At 44.1% G+C, this 19,916-nt stretch overlaps 1 protein-coding gene across 1 annotated transcript in view; it reads right to left on the bottom strand.

Annotated features, from left to right (window-relative positions):
• Window positions 1-19,916, bottom strand: part of lrp1bb (low density lipoprotein receptor-related protein 1Bb) — a gene marked incomplete at both ends in the record, with an annotated part of 317,704 nt that overhangs the window by 128,566 nt on the left and 169,222 nt on the right. Inside the window, 8 exon segments of the mRNA XM_080838235.1 lie at window positions 777-941; window positions 4,213-4,417; window positions 5,957-6,154; window positions 8,155-8,400; window positions 11,005-11,205; window positions 13,894-14,079; window positions 16,316-16,486; window positions 17,133-17,213. Coding sequence (XP_080694361.1) covers window positions 777-941; window positions 4,213-4,417; window positions 5,957-6,154; window positions 8,155-8,400; window positions 11,005-11,205; window positions 13,894-14,079; window positions 16,316-16,486; window positions 17,133-17,213 — 1,453 coding nt within the window.

The following is a 19,916-nucleotide window of genomic DNA, read 5'->3' as shown; positions in this document are numbered from 1 at the left end:
AGTGTGTGAGATATTGACTATCTATAATGATTAGGGATGGCATGACAAAGGATGGTGTCAAGCCAGTGATGTAAACCATATGTTCACTTCAAATGTTGAATTCGCTGCCTTGGACATCTCCAGGGGCAAGCCTGAAAAACAAGAGGCTTGACATATTGTCAAGATCCTTCTGGCGCTGGCTTCACATCTACCGTGACCCACCACAAACCTGCAATACTGCCAGAGCCATTGTTTATGCCTGTTATATTCCAAATTGAAAATGGTTGTTTTTCTCTTGGATACCACTTTCCCAAAAAATACCATTCTGGTATTCTAATTTTCTGGGTTCTAAAGCGCAACCTGAGTAACATTTTGTTACGCCGACAAAGTAACTAAATACAGAATAGCCCATTTTTCCAGTGACGGTAATGGCTCCTTTGCTTATTATGAAAATTATATATGTTAGGGGGCTAGGGGGGAAGGGATGCAGGATTTCATCTTTTCACTGCGGCAAGGAATGCAACTCCATTTAAACAAATTTAGCAAACATTGTGTAGTTCCCCTTAAGGAGTAAAAAACGAAAAAGATGAAACACTTGTACAAAGAAACAGCATTTGGATTGCTCAGCCTACCAAACATTGTATTTTGTACAATAGTGTATTTCCATTTTACGTTTCCTCAATAAGCAACCTAGACTGTGGATTAGAAAACCAGGTGCATGTCTTCTGAGACTCAAACATATAGGCTATATGACCTTCTGCCTGCTCACCTCTCCCCCCAGTCTGTTAGGTACTCACCGAGCGTCCGTCCACACCATCCTCTTCTCCTGGTGGTCCAGCGTCAGGCCGTTGGGCCAGGCCCCGATCTCCATGTCTCTGAACACCACGTGCCGGCCGCTGCCACTCATGGACGCCGCCTCTATACGTGGGAAAGTGGCATCCCAGTCTGTCCAGAACAGGATTCTAGATAATAGCACAAAATTAGTTAGCGTGTAAATATAAGTTGCACATGCACTCAGTTATACAGTATATATATATATATATATATATATATATATATATATATATATATATATATATATATATATATATATATATATATATATATATATATATATATATCAGTGGAGGCTTCTCCATTGAGGAGAGGGAGGAAGATCCACCTTAACATTTTGAGAATAAAAAGTGTACTTTGCCCAGACTACTGTGATTAATTAAAACCCTTAAATAGGACTACTTTAATACCTTTGTATATGTAATGTTAGTTTCCCTGGGTAAAGATGACATTAGCACCCCCTATCGCTATCGAAAATTACTGCCGGAGGACCTTCCTCCCTCTACCCTCCATTGACTCCCATTCATTTCTCTGCCTGCGCTGGCGGCTCGTGGAATGCGTTGACTTCAATGGCAGAGAGGAGGACGATCCTCCTCTGAGAGGGTGTGACTAGTTTAGGGGTCTGGATAGCGCTAAAATCTATTAACGAATAGGCTGGAGTCACGTCTGCGCTATAAACCAATAAGCAGAGGCCCTGGATATGGTGGGTGGGGTTATCCCCTCAAATCTAGGCTACGAAAGATATTCTGCTCAGTCTAAGAGACACAGTTAAGCAAGAATATCTGACCATTTTAATAATGAGAACACATTAGCAAATTAGCAAATAAAGTAAACTATGGAAACCGAGGACATTGTTCATGTTTTATTACAGAAACCATTCCATGGGGTGAGTTACAATGACAAGTTGGCCATTAAAGCAACAGGTAGACCAATTCCAAAGATTGAAATCACCAAAAGCAACGGCATAGTCAGTGTCGTGAGTGCTACATGGTTTGCTAGGTAGGCTACTCGTGGGTGACTGGTAGCATTACCAACAATCGGTTATATTGCTGGCCCTGTTTACTAATGAATGTCAACTCTCCAACGTGGTCTTTTCATGGATTTACTGATATAAAAAATATTGACAGGGCAACCAAGCGCCACGACAAATGTCAAGACCACGTTGGTGCTGCTATCCGCCTTTCATTGCTAGGCGGAGCGGTTAGTGGATGAGGGTGTGCGGCTGCAAATTCAACAGCACAACGCTAAAGTGCGTGGCAATAGGGAGGTGGTAAAACGTCTGTTAGATGCAACGGCTTACCTAGGCATGCTAGAGTTGTCTTTCAGGGGGCATAACGAAGGGGAAAATTCTGACAACAAGGGCAATTACAGGGAACTTGCGGAGGTGATAGCGAAGTATGACCGTGTTCTGGCAGAACATCCGGAAAGCTCCACCGTCTTCTCACAGGCATGTCAAAAACAATCCAGAACGATCTAATTGCAGCCATTCACCATTCGATTGAAACAGAGCTAGAAAAGGAACTTAACAGGGCACACTTCTTTTCCTGGCAAATTGACGAGACCACAGACATTAGCTGTCATTCTCAGCTGTCTGTCATCTTGCGCTATGTTGATGACCACGGTACAATTCAGGAACGCCGTTTTTCTAGCCAATAATACTTGAGAAAAAGGATGTAAGTGAATGATTCAGAGCATGATGCATTTGAAATGGCATCAATTATGGTCTTGTGTCTTCATTCTTCTTAAAACAATTGTAGCTGAAAATAATCAGACATATTACAACCAATAGCTTCAGTCATTGAGTGGAAAAAATAGGCCCAATGATTGGCCCAGAATCTTTTATTTAGTTTTACAAATCAAGAGTAGTCCTGATTTGACTAATTGCCTTTGCATCCTTTCCTTCTGGCCTGGACTAGTCCATCAAAGACATGCTGCCCACCAGCTTTCAACGTACAATGCTGCCACTGGTGAATTTATCAATTTTATTCACAAAATTATCCCTCCCGGCTATTTTGTGCTGTAGTTCACCAAAACACCCTGAAACAACTTGAGTCTCACATACTTATGCCACCAACAGTACAAACGGGCCAATGGCAACCAAGCGCGCAGTCCTTCCTCCCTCACTTTAAAAACCACCAGCCGCCACTGATATATATATATACAGTTTATAGGCTGCTCTGTCCAGAAGAGCTTGCCACACAGCCAGATAGATTTCCAGACATTTAAAATGTTCCCTAAAGCAATTATTTCAGTAATAACTATTGAAGTGTTGACAACGAGGGAGTGTAGCTGGAGGGTGACAGATATCATTGGTCAAAACAAAGGGTGGGGTGTCTTCCATTCAAAATCTTAGAATAACTTCAATTTGTCTTTTTTTTCCTTTCAGTCTTACTGTTTCTAATCTCCCCTGCTTTCTCCGTTAATCCTTTTACCGACAACTACAGCAGAATTAATTGATTTCCTCCATTACAGCTTGAATCCTTCATCCACGCTAACTTTTTTTTTTCTTCCCTGACTCAGTTGATCCAATTCATCAGTGAAGTAGCCAACATGAGAGTTCCACAGTAAACAAACATCAAGACTGCCAACACCAGCACCATGTTGCAAGAGGAGATACCGCATGTGTCAAAAGTAGCCAGTAGCACAGAAAAAAATAATCAAATTAATAGATAAATAAATATTTCCACTGTTTCAGATTGGGTGGAACAAGCCAAGTGATTCCTTCCCCTCGATTCATTTTTACCATCCAACTCTGCGGGCACTAAATGCTGTTTGGAATCCCAAGGGGGCAACTTGAAGCCTGTACTGTCTTAAATAAGACAGCATTTTTAACTCAGTGTGAGGCTTCACAGGATCCGTCAAAGTGGAGTCATTAGACTGCACACAAACATGGAAAAAATATATAAAAATAAAAACATGAAGATGGAGGCATCAAAATAAAATAAAAAAATAGACCTCTTTCACCTTTACCCAAAAACACAACAAATTTGGATATATTTCTGGGGCAAATTGAGAACATTGCTTAATAAAGACTTCTTTAACCCTTTTGATCTATAAATACACAAATACACTCTGTATTTTCCCCTGGCCCTTACGGTAAACTGACTTTAGCAAACAGGACATATCAAAATAACATGACCAGTCAGATCCCTACAAATCATTAAAAGATACATAAAGAGAAAACAAAAATGAAAAACAATTTCAATTGGCATTGCCAACTCATACACACTATCATAGCTACACTGGACCATGATCGACATTGTCATGGCTACACCGGCCATGATAAACATCGTCATAGCTACACTCGTCCATGATTAACACTGTCATAGCTACACTGGTTCATGATTGACATCGTCATGGAAACACTGGTCAATGATTGACATCGTCATAGCTACTTACCCTTCCCCTGGGTCGACGGCGATGGCCCTTGGGTGCTCCATGCCTCCAGCGATCAGTGTGGTGCGCATGTTCCCGTTGAGCTTTGCCACCTCGATCTGGTCCAGGTTGCTGTCGATCCAGTAGAGGTTCCCTGCGATCCAGTCCACTGCAAGTCCCTCTGGGGTGGCCAGACCGTGCTGGACCACCACCTCAATCCCTGTCACGCCTGAAAGAGATGTGGAAGTGTAAGCTCTACTAGGAACTCTATTGCCCCTCTAGCCCCTCTGGAGTGGCCAGATCGTGTTGAAACTCCACATCAATGGAAGTACAAGTTCTATTAGAAACTCTAATGCTGAAACTCCACCTCAATGGAAATGTAAGTTCTACTACATATATCTTAAACAAATTCATAGTGGCATTTGGCAAGGGCAGAAACACACTCCTGAGGGTAGCTGCACTTGGTTCCACTTCCTTGGCTTCTGACAGCTGCACCGCTGCCTGGCAGTGAGGCCCGAAAGGTTGCCCAGTGTGTCGTCAGCCAAACCGTGTGCCCGTGGCAAGAGTCTCACAGTGTTTTACAGTGTTTTGCTCACAATACCTTGAGCTCATTGCTTTCATTTCATACATCTGCAGGGGAGACACTATGGAGCGGATTTTTACAGGCTGTCTCTCACAACTCGACTGCTTAAGACGATATCCTAATACCCTAATATCCTAATATCCTAATATCCTGTTGCAGCATCTGATCTCATCCACTACGCCGTACCCAAGCAGTTGTATTTGATTCTCCCTCGTGGAGGACTAACCGCAACGTACCTCTATAAGGTACTCATCTTAAGATACCAACACAGTTGGCGATAATGCCACCCCTCTACCTGGCTTCATTAAGACGTTCTTTTCCCAAGCTGTTGTATTTGATACTCCCTTGCGGACGGCAAAGCAGCGCTCCCTTTGTTATATTCTTGATAACAAATTTGGCCATCATGCCACATCTCTAGCGCACTTCATTAAAACGCTGCATTTTTGAGGGAGGTTAAATGGCAGAAGTACAGCTTGTGAGGCATCAACATGAAGGGGATGACAGCACCTTTCCCTGGTGCTCTCCCAGGTGGCCTGTGGTCCAGCTGTTTGTAATTATCCTTGGGTGTGGAAGGCTTTATGAAATGCTAACAAACCCGGAGGGGTATGTGTGTGTGTGTGTGTATGTGTGTGTGTGTGTTTTGAAGAGAGGGGGGGGGGGGGGGTGTGTAGAGAGGAGCCTGACAGGTGGTGTGAAGCCCATGGAGGAGGAAGGGGTGGTTGAGAGGAGGAAGGGGTGGTTGAGTGACTGCGAGCACTGCTGACAGCAGCAGGAAATAGAGCTAAACGCTCAGCTGGAGCTTCGCGCATCAAAAGGCCCCTGTGAGACCCCCTTGCTCACTTAGCCTTAGCAGTTAGCAGTTAAAGCTCCGTCCCTGCCTGACGGTGTCTTAATTAAAGTCGAAAAAGAAGAAGAAAAAAATACCCTGAGAATGAGAACAGAAGCTGTCCCTTTCAGTGTTGGGGGGGGGGGGCTGTGGGAGGGGGAGGGATGAGTGGTTCTGAATGGCAGCGAATAAAACAGAACGGCCTTTACCTCCCATCCTTTCCTCTGAGCTGTGCTGCATTTCTGAACTGTAAGCTGCCGTGACATACACACACCCACACACAAACACACACACACTACACACCCACAGCGCTTACATCAAAAATAACTGGCAGTCTTCCGCACCGGAGGCGCTCTTACCTCCCGTGTCTGACAGCCTGCCGCGGTAGATCTTGTCCTCCACCACGTCCGTCCAGTAGAGCAGGCTGCGGTTGAAGTGGAAGTCCAGGGCGATGGTGTTCCTCAGGCCCGGCACCAGCAGGCTGTAGTCGCGCTTGTGGAGGTCGATGCGTCTGATCTCGTGCCGGATGGAGAAGATGATGAACGCCTCAAAGGGATCTGGAACAGGATTGGTTGGAAGCGAATGACAAACAAAAAGGGACAGAAGATCGTCGCCGTCGACGACAGCAGTGGGGGGACAAGTGCCATTGAGTAAAAAAGTAAACAAGCACCAACATGTCTTGTCTTCAACCCTCGAGCTGTGCCAGCTGGTTTTACTAATTAGTTCCACTTCCTGGCAGTAAGCTGGCTTTAATCAGTAAACTCACGTGATTGGTCCAAAATAACAGGATGGGCATCTGTTTTTTGGTGTTTTATTTAAACCAGGAACTGCCAGGTCTGAGGAAATAATCTGTACTTAGGCCAATACTCACTAGTGGGTGGGTGTGCATGTACAGTGAGGCGTACACACACACACACAGGCACACACACACAAACACACACAGGCACACACACACAGGCACACACACACACACACACACACACACACACACACACACACACACACACACACACACACACACACACACACACACACACACACACACACACACAGACACACACACACACACACACACACACACACACACACACACACACACTACTAAACATACACTGCCACTCACAAAAGCACTCCATTAAAAAAGAGGCTTTTACACTGATGGGCCCTGTTCATCTCTCGCTCCCAAGGGAAATATGAAGGCACCAATCCTGAAAAGTACAGGAAAACTTGCGCCAAACCCCCCCCTGCCCACTCCTGCATCCAGCATCCTGCATCCGCCGACATGCATCACGACGCCATACATCTTGTCGTCCGCTTCTTGAGTAATGACCCAGACGTGATTTTTTACTGAGAAACAATTTAAAAGCATTTGGCAGGCTTGCAGGGGTAAAGACATTAGCCTCTCAATGGGAGCCTGTGCTGATTGCACTTCCCGCTGCCACCGGATGATTGCCCCCTTTATTGCTGTGGATGAAGTGGTGGTACACACACACGCACGCTAACAAACAACAGCAGTAGCAGCACCAGGCGGGGGCTTGGAGCTTCGCCATGGCCTCCATAGAGGCTCACATTAGATTAAGTATAAATGGAGACGATGGGGAGAGCGGCTGTGAGAGCGCAGAGACATACGCAAGGAGGAGCCTTAATTCTAATACGTTGCTAAGTGCTGTACGCGCGCACTGAGCTACGGGAATTAGATTACGATCAGAGCCGCTGGATCTTCCTGCGCAACAATAATGTCGGGATGTCAGGTTCAATTTTGGGAGGGTAAATTACACAGCTAGATAATTGCCTTATGGAGGCAACCACACCTAGGCAAAAACACTGTTTAGCTCCTCATGCTAGCAGGCCTCTCTGGTGCACAGCAGTCGTGCTCGTGTCAATTAGCACAGATTAGCAGTATCGCGATTGATCTTGTGCCATTCCACATGATGACTAGCATAGAGGTCTTGTGGCAAGCAAAATCCTGTGAAGATATTGAAGGTAAATCAGCTTCCAGGGCTAAGCATAAAGCTTGACTCTTGACCCTTGTGATAGTTTAATGGGTGGTTATTGTCACTAATAAGATTCACGTCTGGCATCGCATGTAATCCATATGGGAGCAGAGAGGGAAGCCTTGTGTCTTCTCAGGCTTGTAAGTCCCAATCATGACATTACTCAACTGAGCCGAGGTCTCCCTTGTTTTTTTGTTTGTTTGGTTCTTTTTTTCTAAGCTGGGCTCTGAATGAAACTGATTGTCTTTGTTGTCACTTGTCTTATCTGCTAAATAAATGAGATGACACAGCCATGAGGAAAACAACAACACACACACACACACACACACACACACACACACACACACACACACGCACACACGCACACACGCGCACACACACACCATCCACCATACTGGTTCTCTCTTTTTTTTAAGAGAACCAGAATTCAATTTAGTTTTCACATTAATAGCCAATCCACAAAATGTAACTAAGAGTAAGTATTGAGAGTAATGGTATCTGTGTTCATGGTATCGGTGTGGGATCTGGTGAACACCTGGCCCAAAGCTAACCATTCCTTTTACCTGTGCTGTAGCAGCTCTCTCCATCCGGCTCGAGACTCCAGCCCGGGTAGCAGGAGCACTTCACCACGGTCTTCTGCTGCTCACAACTCTGGCTGCACTTGAGGTGCCTGCTGCAGTAGTCCACCACCTCGCAACTGCGGTTGTCTGAACCAAGATGGAGGCCGGTGGGGCAGGAGCACACTGCCCCTTTCCCTGGGATCACGGAGCACTGGTGGCTGCAGCCTCCGTTGGCCTCCCTGCATTTGTCTGAAAGAGATGGAGGGACATGGTAAAAGTAAGGCCAAGGAATGTAGAAAAACTTGTAACTTTTAAGAGGAGCAAAGTAGATCATGGAAATACATCTTAACAAGCTAGGAGCCAGGAAACTTTTTGGAGAAGAAAAGCCAGCCATACATTATATGTTAGGGTTCTGTGGTTTCTTTAGGTGTCAAACAAAGTGAATGATGTGCTCCGCCATATCGTATCCATGCGTCCGTGGTCGAGCATAAAAACAGCTAATCAAACAGACTCTGCAAGTACAGCACTAAAATATACATGCCAGAGGGACAGCGGAGCGTGAGCAACAATGTTTCATTATGGAGCACAGTTCAGCAGGCAGACTCCACGAGCCCAGAGTGAACTATCACAGACTCTCAAGATGGTTTCATTACAGCCAGACCTTCAAACACAGAAGACAACCAGCCCAGAAAACTGACAGAAATGTGTGGGAATTGCCTCAAACTGATACGGAAATCAATCTGTCCCGTTTCCTCTTCCCTTGCTCATTATATTTTAATGAAAACTTTTATTTCAATGAAACTCTTTTTTTTTCTCTTTAAACCTTCCTTTCTCTCTGCTCCGCACCTCATCCGTGTTAAAGGAGACGATAGATCAGTCTGGGATGACATAAAAAAGAATAAGATACAAAGAGATTGTGAAATGACACTGTGGTAAGGTCTCTCTCTCTCTCGCTCGCAGAGAATTGGAGAAGATCCCCATTGGGCAGCCTGACAAGAAAGGAAATGAGTTCGCTCCACATGGGACCCCTGGTCAGTCGGTCGCTGCAGACTATCGGGGGGACGGGGCTCCCCATGGTGCCGCCTGCGCAGGGAACCAATCCCATCGCGCTCCCTCTTATCAATCCGTCCCTCAAGCCTCCCCACGCACACCCCTCCTGACACCCCCACTATCCCGCTCAAGACTGGATTATCTCCAGGGTCATCTCCCAGACATTGATGCCCAAAATTCGGTCTGTACCGCTGAACCATGTCTTCCTCTTCTATGCATCCCTTCGCTCCTGTCAAGGAACGCTCCCCCCAAAAAAGCAGACAGGGCCATTGGCAGTGAACACTCTCATAGGAGAGTCAAGCGCTGTCTTAGTCGTCCTCCAGCAGGTCTCAAGCTAACACAAACACTTCCATCAGTATTGCAGGGATGAGTTCTTGTTCTTTTCCAGACAGGAGATGTGTAAGCGATTTCTTATTTTTTTTCTCCTTACCTTCCCTCAAGGCTTCTATCTAAAGTGAGCATTCAAAGCCTTCTTTAGTGGGGGAGCCAAACTGAGAATAAATCTGTTCTAAATTTATATTTTCTTATTGAGCATCTTCCTCTCTCTCTTCCAGTTCGCAAGCCAAAAAGTCTGGAGTATATGGGTATGCGTATATGGAGTATGTTTTTCTTTAATGCTGAGCCTTTTTTATTTCTGTTGTCAACCGAGCCATTCCTGGACATAATTCACAACCTTGGCAACGAAGGTATCTGTATCAATACATTACCCTGCAACCCACTTAAGCTCCATTTATTTGTGCATAATCTTATTTTGTGTGTTATCATTCATTAAACAAGATTAACACTAAGTAGTAAATTGAAATCATGCAAATCCAATAAAGGTTTTTACAGAAACAGATCGACCATAATCATTGCATCCCTTAATTTGATGCGAGGCTTGCTTAATGCAATAAAGAAAGAAATTAAAATATCATCCTTCACTTAACTGCAGTAGCATACCCATTGGCTATGTAACAGGACATTGATTTAAACCAAAATAAAAACAATGTTAATGTGGTTCAACTCAAAGATGAGTCAATCTAGGGGTGATGTCTAGGGCTCTGAAAAATAAGTGCAACGCAAAACCTTCAATTAAAAGTAGATACTCGAGGTCATGAAAGCAGAGTGATCACCCACGTAACAATCACACAAATCAATGTAGAAATTAGTCATCAGACCTAAAGCAACACATTTTCAGCAAACCAAACTAATGAAAAAGGCTGCCATCACAAACACTGCAGGGCTTTTTACGTTCTCCATTTGAAAACACCTCCTCCTGACAGAGCACACATCCTCTTGGCCACGACAGGAGAGCATCTGGTGATGGGCACTAAGCATGTCCCTACTGGATGACCCCGCGATGACCTCAATAGAAATCCTGTCAACATATCAGTTCTTCAATGTGGAACCTCTGGGGCTCAAGTCTGCCTGTGCACACACCTATTTCATGGTTGCTTTGTTTTTTATATATATATATATATACTGTATATGTCCGCTGACAAATAAGTGCACCACAAAACCTATTAAAAGTAGTTAGTTGAGGTTATGACAGCAGAGTGATCACCCACCTAACAAAAACAAAGCAATTAACAATCGCCCCAGCAATTACCTCAATAGAAATCATGTTAGTTTCCATATCAGTTTTTTCAATGTGGAACCTCTAGCTTGTTAAAGAATGATTGGAGAAAGAATGTTTGTGTGTGTGTGTGTGTGTGTGTGTGTGTGTGTGTGTGTGTGTGTGTGTGTGTGTGTGTGTGTGTGTGTGTGTTTGTGTGTTTGTGTGAACCCTGATAATGGTTGACTTCCTGTTGCCAGTCCACTTACCACAGAAAGGGCCTTCGTCTGATTGGTCGGCACAGTCCCTCCTGCCATCGCAGATCTTCTCCTGGGGCAGGCAGGAGGAGGTGTCGTTGGCACAGGGGTGCCCAGGGGGTTTGCAGAGGGCATCGCTGCACGCCTCCTCGTCCGAGCGGTCCTCACAGTCGCTGTCGCCGTCACACACCCAGCTCTTGCTGATACACTTCCCTAGGGGGGTGAAAGGAGGAGGAGGAAGAGGAAGAACAGCTCTGAGCTATTTGAGCAGAGGCCTGACCGACTCAACACACACAGCCTCGACCCGCAAATGCTTTTAGATGGTCCCTCATCTAATAACCTCACACTCAGAGCAGATGACAGAGCACACTCCAGAAACACCTAGAGAGATGCAATGTGGACAGAATAGTCTGCTAGACCGCGTACAATTGCACTCATACTCAAAAACACACACGCACACACACTCAAACAAACACACACACCCACACACACACACACACCCACACACACACACACACACACACACACACAGACACAGACACACACACAGCCATACACACACACACACACACACACACACATACACACACACACACACACACACACACACAAACATGGGGTGGTGAAGGACAAAATTACATTTACTGACATTTATTTTCTTACCGTACATGAAATCAAGTCAACTAATCAAATAATGATAATTATGCTAATTGTGATAATATGCTAACCCTATTAAATGCACAACCACACACACATCCTAGATCATCTGTAAATGTTATGTTTCCACCACTAAGAGCAAGAGAAACCAAGACAGATGCTGCCGTTTGAACATTCCTAATCTGTCCCAGCATGAGAGTAGACAAGATGACAGAGTCTTTATCTCAGGCCAGGCCAAGTAAACAGAAATGCGCTGAAATTAGCAGTTTGATGGAAAGATTAATCAATGTGATTTTCCCAGTCAGGTTGGCTAAGTGAAAGCTCCCACAGAGATCAAATGAACATGCAAGCATTTTGCCCCCTACTCAGCTTAGATCTCAAAAAACTAAATGTTTGGCATCAAGTGTTCCTCTTTTTTATTCTTCAATGGCCTGTGCAAGGAGCAGGTAGCTGTTAAAACATTTCACAACATCAAAAGGGTGAAGAACAAAAACGAACAGATACACAAAAAAAAAGTGTTGCTCTTTAATGGCGATGATTGAAGTCTCTTTTCATGACACCCAACTACAATTAGGCCATCTGCAACATCAAAGGACTTGGCTCTGATTGATGAAATGGCTTGTTTGGAGTCAAAGACTCGATGGAAATGAGTAATTTGTCCAAAAACAGGTCTGTTTAAGAGCTAGTATGCTTTGGCACCATGTGCTACAGAAAACACATATTACATACAAAAATATCTTTTATATAAAGAGTAGACTTAAACGCTAAAATACGCACTAAAATATTCACTTCACGTTTCCATGGGTGTGGTGAGTGGAAAGCCGAGATACAACTTACACGCCTGCTGATTATGAAGACAGGTTCGTTAGGCATCATGCTGACTAATAAATCACACTTTTCATATGCAATGTAATCTTTATTGCCTTCTGTCTGATACCTTTTGACATATTAAATGAGACTTCCCACTGCCTCACAGCTTTCTATGCCTGACAAATGGTTGTGTTATTCGGGAGGGGTGGTGGGGGTGGAAGCTTAGAAATGCTAATATCACTCATCGTAAAGGTCATAATGTCAGCTAAGACAAATAGCAACTTTTCCTTTGCTCTGAGAGTCAGGTGCAGAGAGCTGTGCCATTCACCCAGTACGATAGAGGACTGACGTTGACTCGTACACAACTAACCCAAGCAACCTTTTTGAGTGGCTCTACTCTCAGCAGTTTCTCAAGGTAACGCTGTTTTAATTGCTAATTTTGTTCCCTTTCCGTGTTTTCATGCCACCAAAGAGGAAACGTGTGGGTGTGCTGAGATATCAAACTGCCGGAATGTTGAGACTAACGGGAACGTGCGTCTCAAGAATAATTTCTGCAAAGCGCTCAGGACTGGTCGAGGTGAAAATTTCTCTGGCGGATCAATAATGGCTTCTGCTGCCGGCACACTGGAGGAATCTCAAAGCCCTCGCGTCCTGGTGGGGATTCCGAACACGCCGCATGCGGCTGCAGGGGATTGGGTGAAGCCGGAGAATACAAATAAACCCTGGGTTTATTCCCCCATGGTGCATTGTGTGTGAAGCCTAGATAATGCAACATCATACGGCACGGAACATGTCCAGTGATCAAAATCTCCAGCCGAGGAGAGAGAAAAAATATATGGAAATGAATTCACTGGTGCAAGGTTTGCCTGAGGAAAATGAATATAAACACAACACTATGAGCGGCAAATAGAGACAGACTCCCCATCAGCAGACACACATCTAAGCGTGTTTGGGGCTTGGGAACTCGTGTTCTAGACAACACACTGTAATAAAGGTGAATGCATTATTAACACTTTCCTTCAACACTTTCCCTTCCTTATCTCCTTGATGTTATAAGACTGATACAACTATGTAATACACATGTAATTGCTGATGACATATACTGCCATTAGTTGCCATGGAAGTTATTACCTGGGGATATAATAGTGTTATGTGACCATGATCAGCAATTATCTTGATATCTTTAATAATGTTTGATGCAAACAACACTTTAAGCATGTGACACATGGTGATCGAGACTTAATCATTCTAAGAGCTTCCCTAATGAGAAAAGATAGTAATAAAATGACACTGTCATGTCATTATGGATAATGTATGACTACAGGCAGGATATGTTTATGACAAGGTTATGTCACTCCTATGATGGAGGGTTCAGCTAAAGTGCTATTAGTGCGTTATGACATATGACATATCCTCAGGGTCAACCCCACTCACCTGTGTTCTTGCAGGTGAACTTGGCCATGGGGTCGCACATCCTCCTTGTGCCCTGGCAGTTGGTCTCGTCACTGCCGTCCTCGCAGTCCTTGTCACTGTCGCAGCGCCAGCGTTCCGGAATGCACGTCTCGTCGGCACGGCAATGGAACTCCTCGGCACTGCACTCCACCACCATGGGGGGCAAGGCTGAAACCGTGACAACGAACAAACATCAACATCCAGAGCTCCAACAGAGAGCCGCCTTTGGACGATGACACGGTACGACATGACACCCCCGGTGGGTGACATTTTGTTGTTATCTGACCGCGTGCCGCAACGCTGAGCAAGCCAACACGATGACAGTGGAGTGCATGTCGGAGAGGCACAGGTCAAGTGTGTCGGTCCACGAGTGTCTTCAGCTCATCGGAGATGAGATGTGGCAATTACACCGCCTCCTGAAAGGGTTTGGCCTTTTTAGCACACTGGGGTCATGTGTGGTAATGCCTTTCTCTCCTCTAGCTCTGCCCGTCTCTGATGTCTCCGTTAATTGCAAGATGACACATTCAAACCAGACATACATTGTATTCTGTTTTGTTTTATTTTTTTCTCCACCGTCATGCTTGTGTAAGCTGAACTGACAGGTCACCGAACTAGCTGACTAATCTGTCAGATCTCCACACTGGCTGAAAATGCAAGCAGCAGGGTATAGCACAGGCAGTCGGGGCTCCCTGGGAGACGCCCCTCGGAGAGGCCCCCCTGGGCTGGACGAGGCTTGTGGGATTTTGGAGTACCTGAGAGGGCCTTCTGTTAGCGGTCTAGTTTGATGAATAGCTTCTTCATTTCAGTGACAAGCCAGCCAGCTGAAAGCATTACAGATCTCCACTCAGCTTTCAGTGCTAATTACAACAGATTACAAGATTCAATTCTGAAGGGCTGCTTGCTCTCTCTCTCCCTCTCTCTTTCTCTCTATCTCTCTCTCGCTCTCCCTCTATCTATCTCTCTCTCTCCCTTACTCTCTTTTGTACAAACCGAGCGATAAGATTAGATCCTCCCCCCTCGAGTGAGGAGAGAGACAACTTTCAAATCTGTGTCTTCCAAATGAGGGACAAGGCACTGTGGCGCGACAAACATGAACACATTTATGGTATATAATTATACATTTCTCTCTTCTTTTCCACTCTAAAACAGTAATCTGCAAATTAGCCTCGTTCTGTGCTCCGGAGCCTCTGCGTCTGGAACCCCTCATACATATGAATGCATATCACTCGGAATGTAACCCTGGGAGAGAATGCTTACATTTTTATAAATATACACTTTAAATATTACATATAAGCAATTATGTACGTGTCGGTGGGAGAACCATGCAATGCTATGCTGAGAGCCTCAGCGCATGTTTGCAAGTCTAGAATCACAAAGACTGAAGTAGGGCAAAGTAACTGGGCATGCTCTTGTAACTCTGTAAAAACTTTCAATGGGTCTGAACCTTGCTCTAAAATACAACACAAAATCATAAAACGACTAGGGGTCGGCAGGAGTGCATAATTTGACTAAACGAGCGCTTGTGTGCTGAAAAACAGGGTCCTCGAGCTCTCTGGGTACCAAACTCGTGGGGGAGCTGTGGGAGGCATCAATTAAAAGACTACGCAACTATGATGGGTCGGGTCTCAGCATAACATTACTGATACACTTACTAACACTTAGTAACCTTAGGCTTACACTTTACACTTAGTAACACTTAGTCTTACATTACGCAATGGGGAGGTATGGATCATAGCAACAATATTGGCACGTTATCGTTATCAACAGTCTACAGTAGCCGAGGATGTGAAGTTCAGTCAACAAAGTGGCTTTTTTTAAATAGGTGTTTTAATTGTGTTTACGTATAGTGGCTGTTTTTTTATTTTAAATTCTGTGAATGAATGAATATCAATGTTTATGTAGAAACTTGGGAATTTATGTAACTGCTGAAGTACTCAAATGCTTCAGTACTCTGTGCAACCCCTGGGAAGGACATAAATTAATTGTTAAGGGGACCAAGGAAGTTAATATATAATATAAGAAGCCTGATGCTCATGGCCAATTCATAACATTTTAAAGTCATTCTGAGGTTATGATGTCTTAATTATGACACGCTGATGGAGCCGAGAGCAAACAACACAGCACCTTTACTTTCCTCATGCCAAATGTTTGCATAGTCCCTAAAAGTAGCACTAAGAGTATGAGTAACTACTAGAAAACTTCTAGTAAAAAAAAAACATTATAATATGTCATCTTCTAAAATACTGATAACCTTTTAGAACACAAATCCTATGCCTATTTTTCTTAAGCTTAATCTCTGGGATTTCAAGCCCCTGATATAATAACAAACCTAAATAATATATATGTGTAAAATATACATGACTGAATTAAGATTAAGATGTTTCGACAGTTAGGGCACACGTACCAGGCACAGCGCCAGAGCATGTTGCGTTCTCGTCACTGAAGTCGCCGCAGTCGTTGTCTCCGTCGCAGGCCCAGTTGTTGGGGATGCAGCGGCCGCTGGTGCAGCGGAACTGCGTGTTGGAGCAGGACTGAGCACAGCCCGCCTCATCGGTACCGTCCCCACAGTCATCGTCTGCAAGACAGAACAGCAGAACCCAGTCCGAATCAGGGCCTCAGCCAACACTGCACTAGACTGGGTCTTTTGAGGTGAAGTGTTTTGAGTTATTTTTATGTTATTTCCTTCTTTTCAAGTCTAGACGGGTAAAGCCAGATGGTGCATAATATGATTCCTGCTATGAAATAGACTGCAGATAGAGTTAGGATACTAATCTGTCACTGAGCATTATACGTCTTATATTATATTATAAGCACTTTCTTTCAATTTTTCCCCCTCCTTGAGGTAGTTACCCTTATCCCTCAACACAAAGATTATTTCATTAAGAAGAATCATCTAGCCATATTGTTGGCTCAGTACGCTGAAGTAAATACGTGATTAAACTCAAGGCCAGGCCTGAACACTGAGAACAAAAGAAGGGCCCTTTAGCTCATTTATCCTGCAGAGAGAGGAGAAAGAGAGATAGAGAGAGAGAGAGAGAGAGAGAGAGAGAGAGAGCTAGAGAGAGAGAAAGAGAGAGAGATTCACCCCCACACCCCCTCCTGATTTATCTCCAAAAAAACATTATTGTAATGCCTCGAAAGAGTGTGCTCATGCCTCGCTGGGAGCGGTGGATAGATTAGTGTTAAGCGGGGTGAGATCCTGTCGAAGCGGTCCAACCCACCTGAATCACAATGCCATTTCACACTGATGCACCTTCCATTGGCGCAGCTGAACTGGGTGAGTGGCTCGCAGGTAGGGAACACTGTGAGAGACATAGACAGGGACAGTGAAACAGAGAGAGGGGGGGGGGGGGGGTGATTAGAGAGCAGCTCATAACTGACACTATAACCCTCCCCATCATCTGCACACACCAGACCAATACATCACTGTCTGCTTGACTTTTTTCCATTTGCCTTTTTTTTCTTCTCCGTACACCTTGAACTATTGCAGAAGAAGTTTGCTCTGTCATAAATTGGTTTGTAAAGCTAATCGATTCCATTCAGAAGTTGTCTTTGTCCTCTGTTGAGTCGTTCACTCTCTCAAAGAGTTAGACAGATGGGGAAAGTTTAGGTGGGGGGTGGTTGTAGCTACATCTCCTTGTTGCTTTGCCATGCCTTGAAACACAGAAAATAAATAACAGAGGGAAAAACTAAATGATGAACTGCTGAGCTTCTCTCCATGTGAGCTCCGATAAACAAAGCACTTCTAAGGTCAGGTAAAATGTCAGATTGAATTATTGGTGTTTTTAAGGTAAAGCAAAGAACACAGCAAGCACCTCCAGCATTTACTAAAAAAAGTATTTAATACAGCAACTGTGCTCCCCCAGGACTCTGAAATATAAACACTGCACAATATGCTTTTCATGCTGAGTGTAAACCTTAAAAATAGAAGGACCATTTCCCACATCTAACCCTTCCTCTTCTATTAATAGACTGTACACTTTATATAAATGATATTCATATATCAGTATACTTTTACATATAATCAAATTACGTATAATCACATTAGTCAAAAGTCATTATGAATCCATAAAACATTATTATAAATGACATTTACAAAGTGTCATCAAATCTGAAAAATATCGACAAGTACTTCTCCCGATGCATTAGCACCGAGTGACACACAAGTGAAACAAGGGAAACAAGTCTTCATTGCATTTGGCATGAGCGCTCGTAATTTATCACATGGCACCATGCCACTGGTAATAAGTGTACTAAGGCTCTTAAGGTTGAAGTGACTTAGCAGGCCATGAATTATGAATGAGCCGCAAATCCGAACATATGTTTGCGGCACTTCCTGCAACGTGTGGTTTTCTTAAGCAGCCACATCCTCCCTGCCATTCTTCGGAGGGAGGACAGCATTGAAATGCCGAAAGCCCTTCGGGGAGCATATGCTAAATGCATGTAAATGGAGGAATTATGCCACACACATGCTAATGCGCGGCACTCCTTTGGCTAAAAATAAAGCGCGGATCACCTCGCGGTACATTTGGAGTTGCTTCAAGGTTGAGCGGAGGACCACACAAGTTGAAACATCTAGGAGAGGAAAAAGGTAAAAAAAAAAAAAAAACCCTGAAGCTTAAAGGATCTAAAAAGATGGCATATTAAAAAATGCCTGGGTTGAAATTCTAAAATCGTTACCCAGAAACCCAGAGGTAAGCTGTGGCGAAAAACACACCAAACCACACGCATCAGCAGTACAGCACACAGCACGACTGCGACAGGCCTCCCTGACGCGAACGCCAGGCTCTTGGCATGACTTCACAATCAGGAGACGGGAAATCATACAAATGAGCGGCTCTGACTTGCAGGAGCGACGTCAGCCGCACCCAAACAAACTCATGCCTCCGTAATTAGCCAACATCTGCTTGCTCTATTTCAGTGTGGGGTCAAGGACTCATACTGCAGGATCCCTCCTCCAACATGCTCCTGATGAATGCCGTATGGCCAAGCAGAGAGGCCAATTATAGCGCGTGCCTCGGCTGTCTTCCTCATTCCATCCTCCCCTATTAATCGGCAGTGAAAACAACCACCAATCAAACCTAATGCAATTTCTGCACTAATATTTTGGGTTTGTGTTTATTTTCTTTGCTGCATACTGCTCTGTTTAGAATACTTTACGTCACTATCAATAAGATATGTAAGAATGCTATACATCACCATCAATAAGATATGTAAGAATGCTTTAAGTCACTATCAATAAGATATTTAAGAATGCTATACCTCACACTCAATAAGATATGTAAGAATGCTATACATCACTATCAATAAGATATGTAAGAATGCTATACATCACTATCAATAAGATATGTAAGAATGCTATACATCACTATCAATACGATATGTAAGAATGCCATACCTCACACTCAATAAGATATGTTAGAATGCTATATGTCACTATCAATAAGATGTGTAAGAATTTTCATCACTGTGATGAAGAAGACTTTTTTAGTTGTTGCAGCAAATGTTGTAGTGAGATTTCTCCCACAGCACTACATGCTCTCTCTCTCTCTCTATGTCGAACACACACACACACACACACAATGAGAGAGAGAAAGACAGAGCAAAAAGAGGTAGAAAAAACTGGAAGGGGAACCAAGAGGCTTTCTTTATGAAGAGTTCAGCACCTTTAAAATGGCATAAAACACAGGAGATTCTGATTTCCCTGCCTTAACTAGTATCTCCTCCTCTCTCTCATTGTGTGCTGTCTGTTCTGAGCAGAGGAACAGAGGATTCTCTATTCTAAAGACTTCCTGTGGGTTGACATTCAGGGAGGTTAGGGAAATGCGTTTGATATTTTATATTTCCCAGACAGAGTAATCCCAGCTGTTACACACAAAAGAGAGTTAACACACACACTCACACGCACACAGAGAGACCCCCTCTCTCTCAAGCACACAGACACTCCCGATCACACACGATCACACACACACACACACACACACACACACACACACACACACAGA

Source organism: Sprattus sprattus, assembly GCF_963457725.1.
Source record: "Sprattus sprattus genome assembly, chromosome: 5".
NCBI classification, from domain to species: domain Eukaryota; kingdom Metazoa; phylum Chordata; class Actinopteri; order Clupeiformes; family Clupeidae; genus Sprattus; species Sprattus sprattus.
The sequence above is the reverse complement of the archived record's forward strand: the minus strand, read 5'-3'. Positions and strand labels throughout refer to the sequence as shown.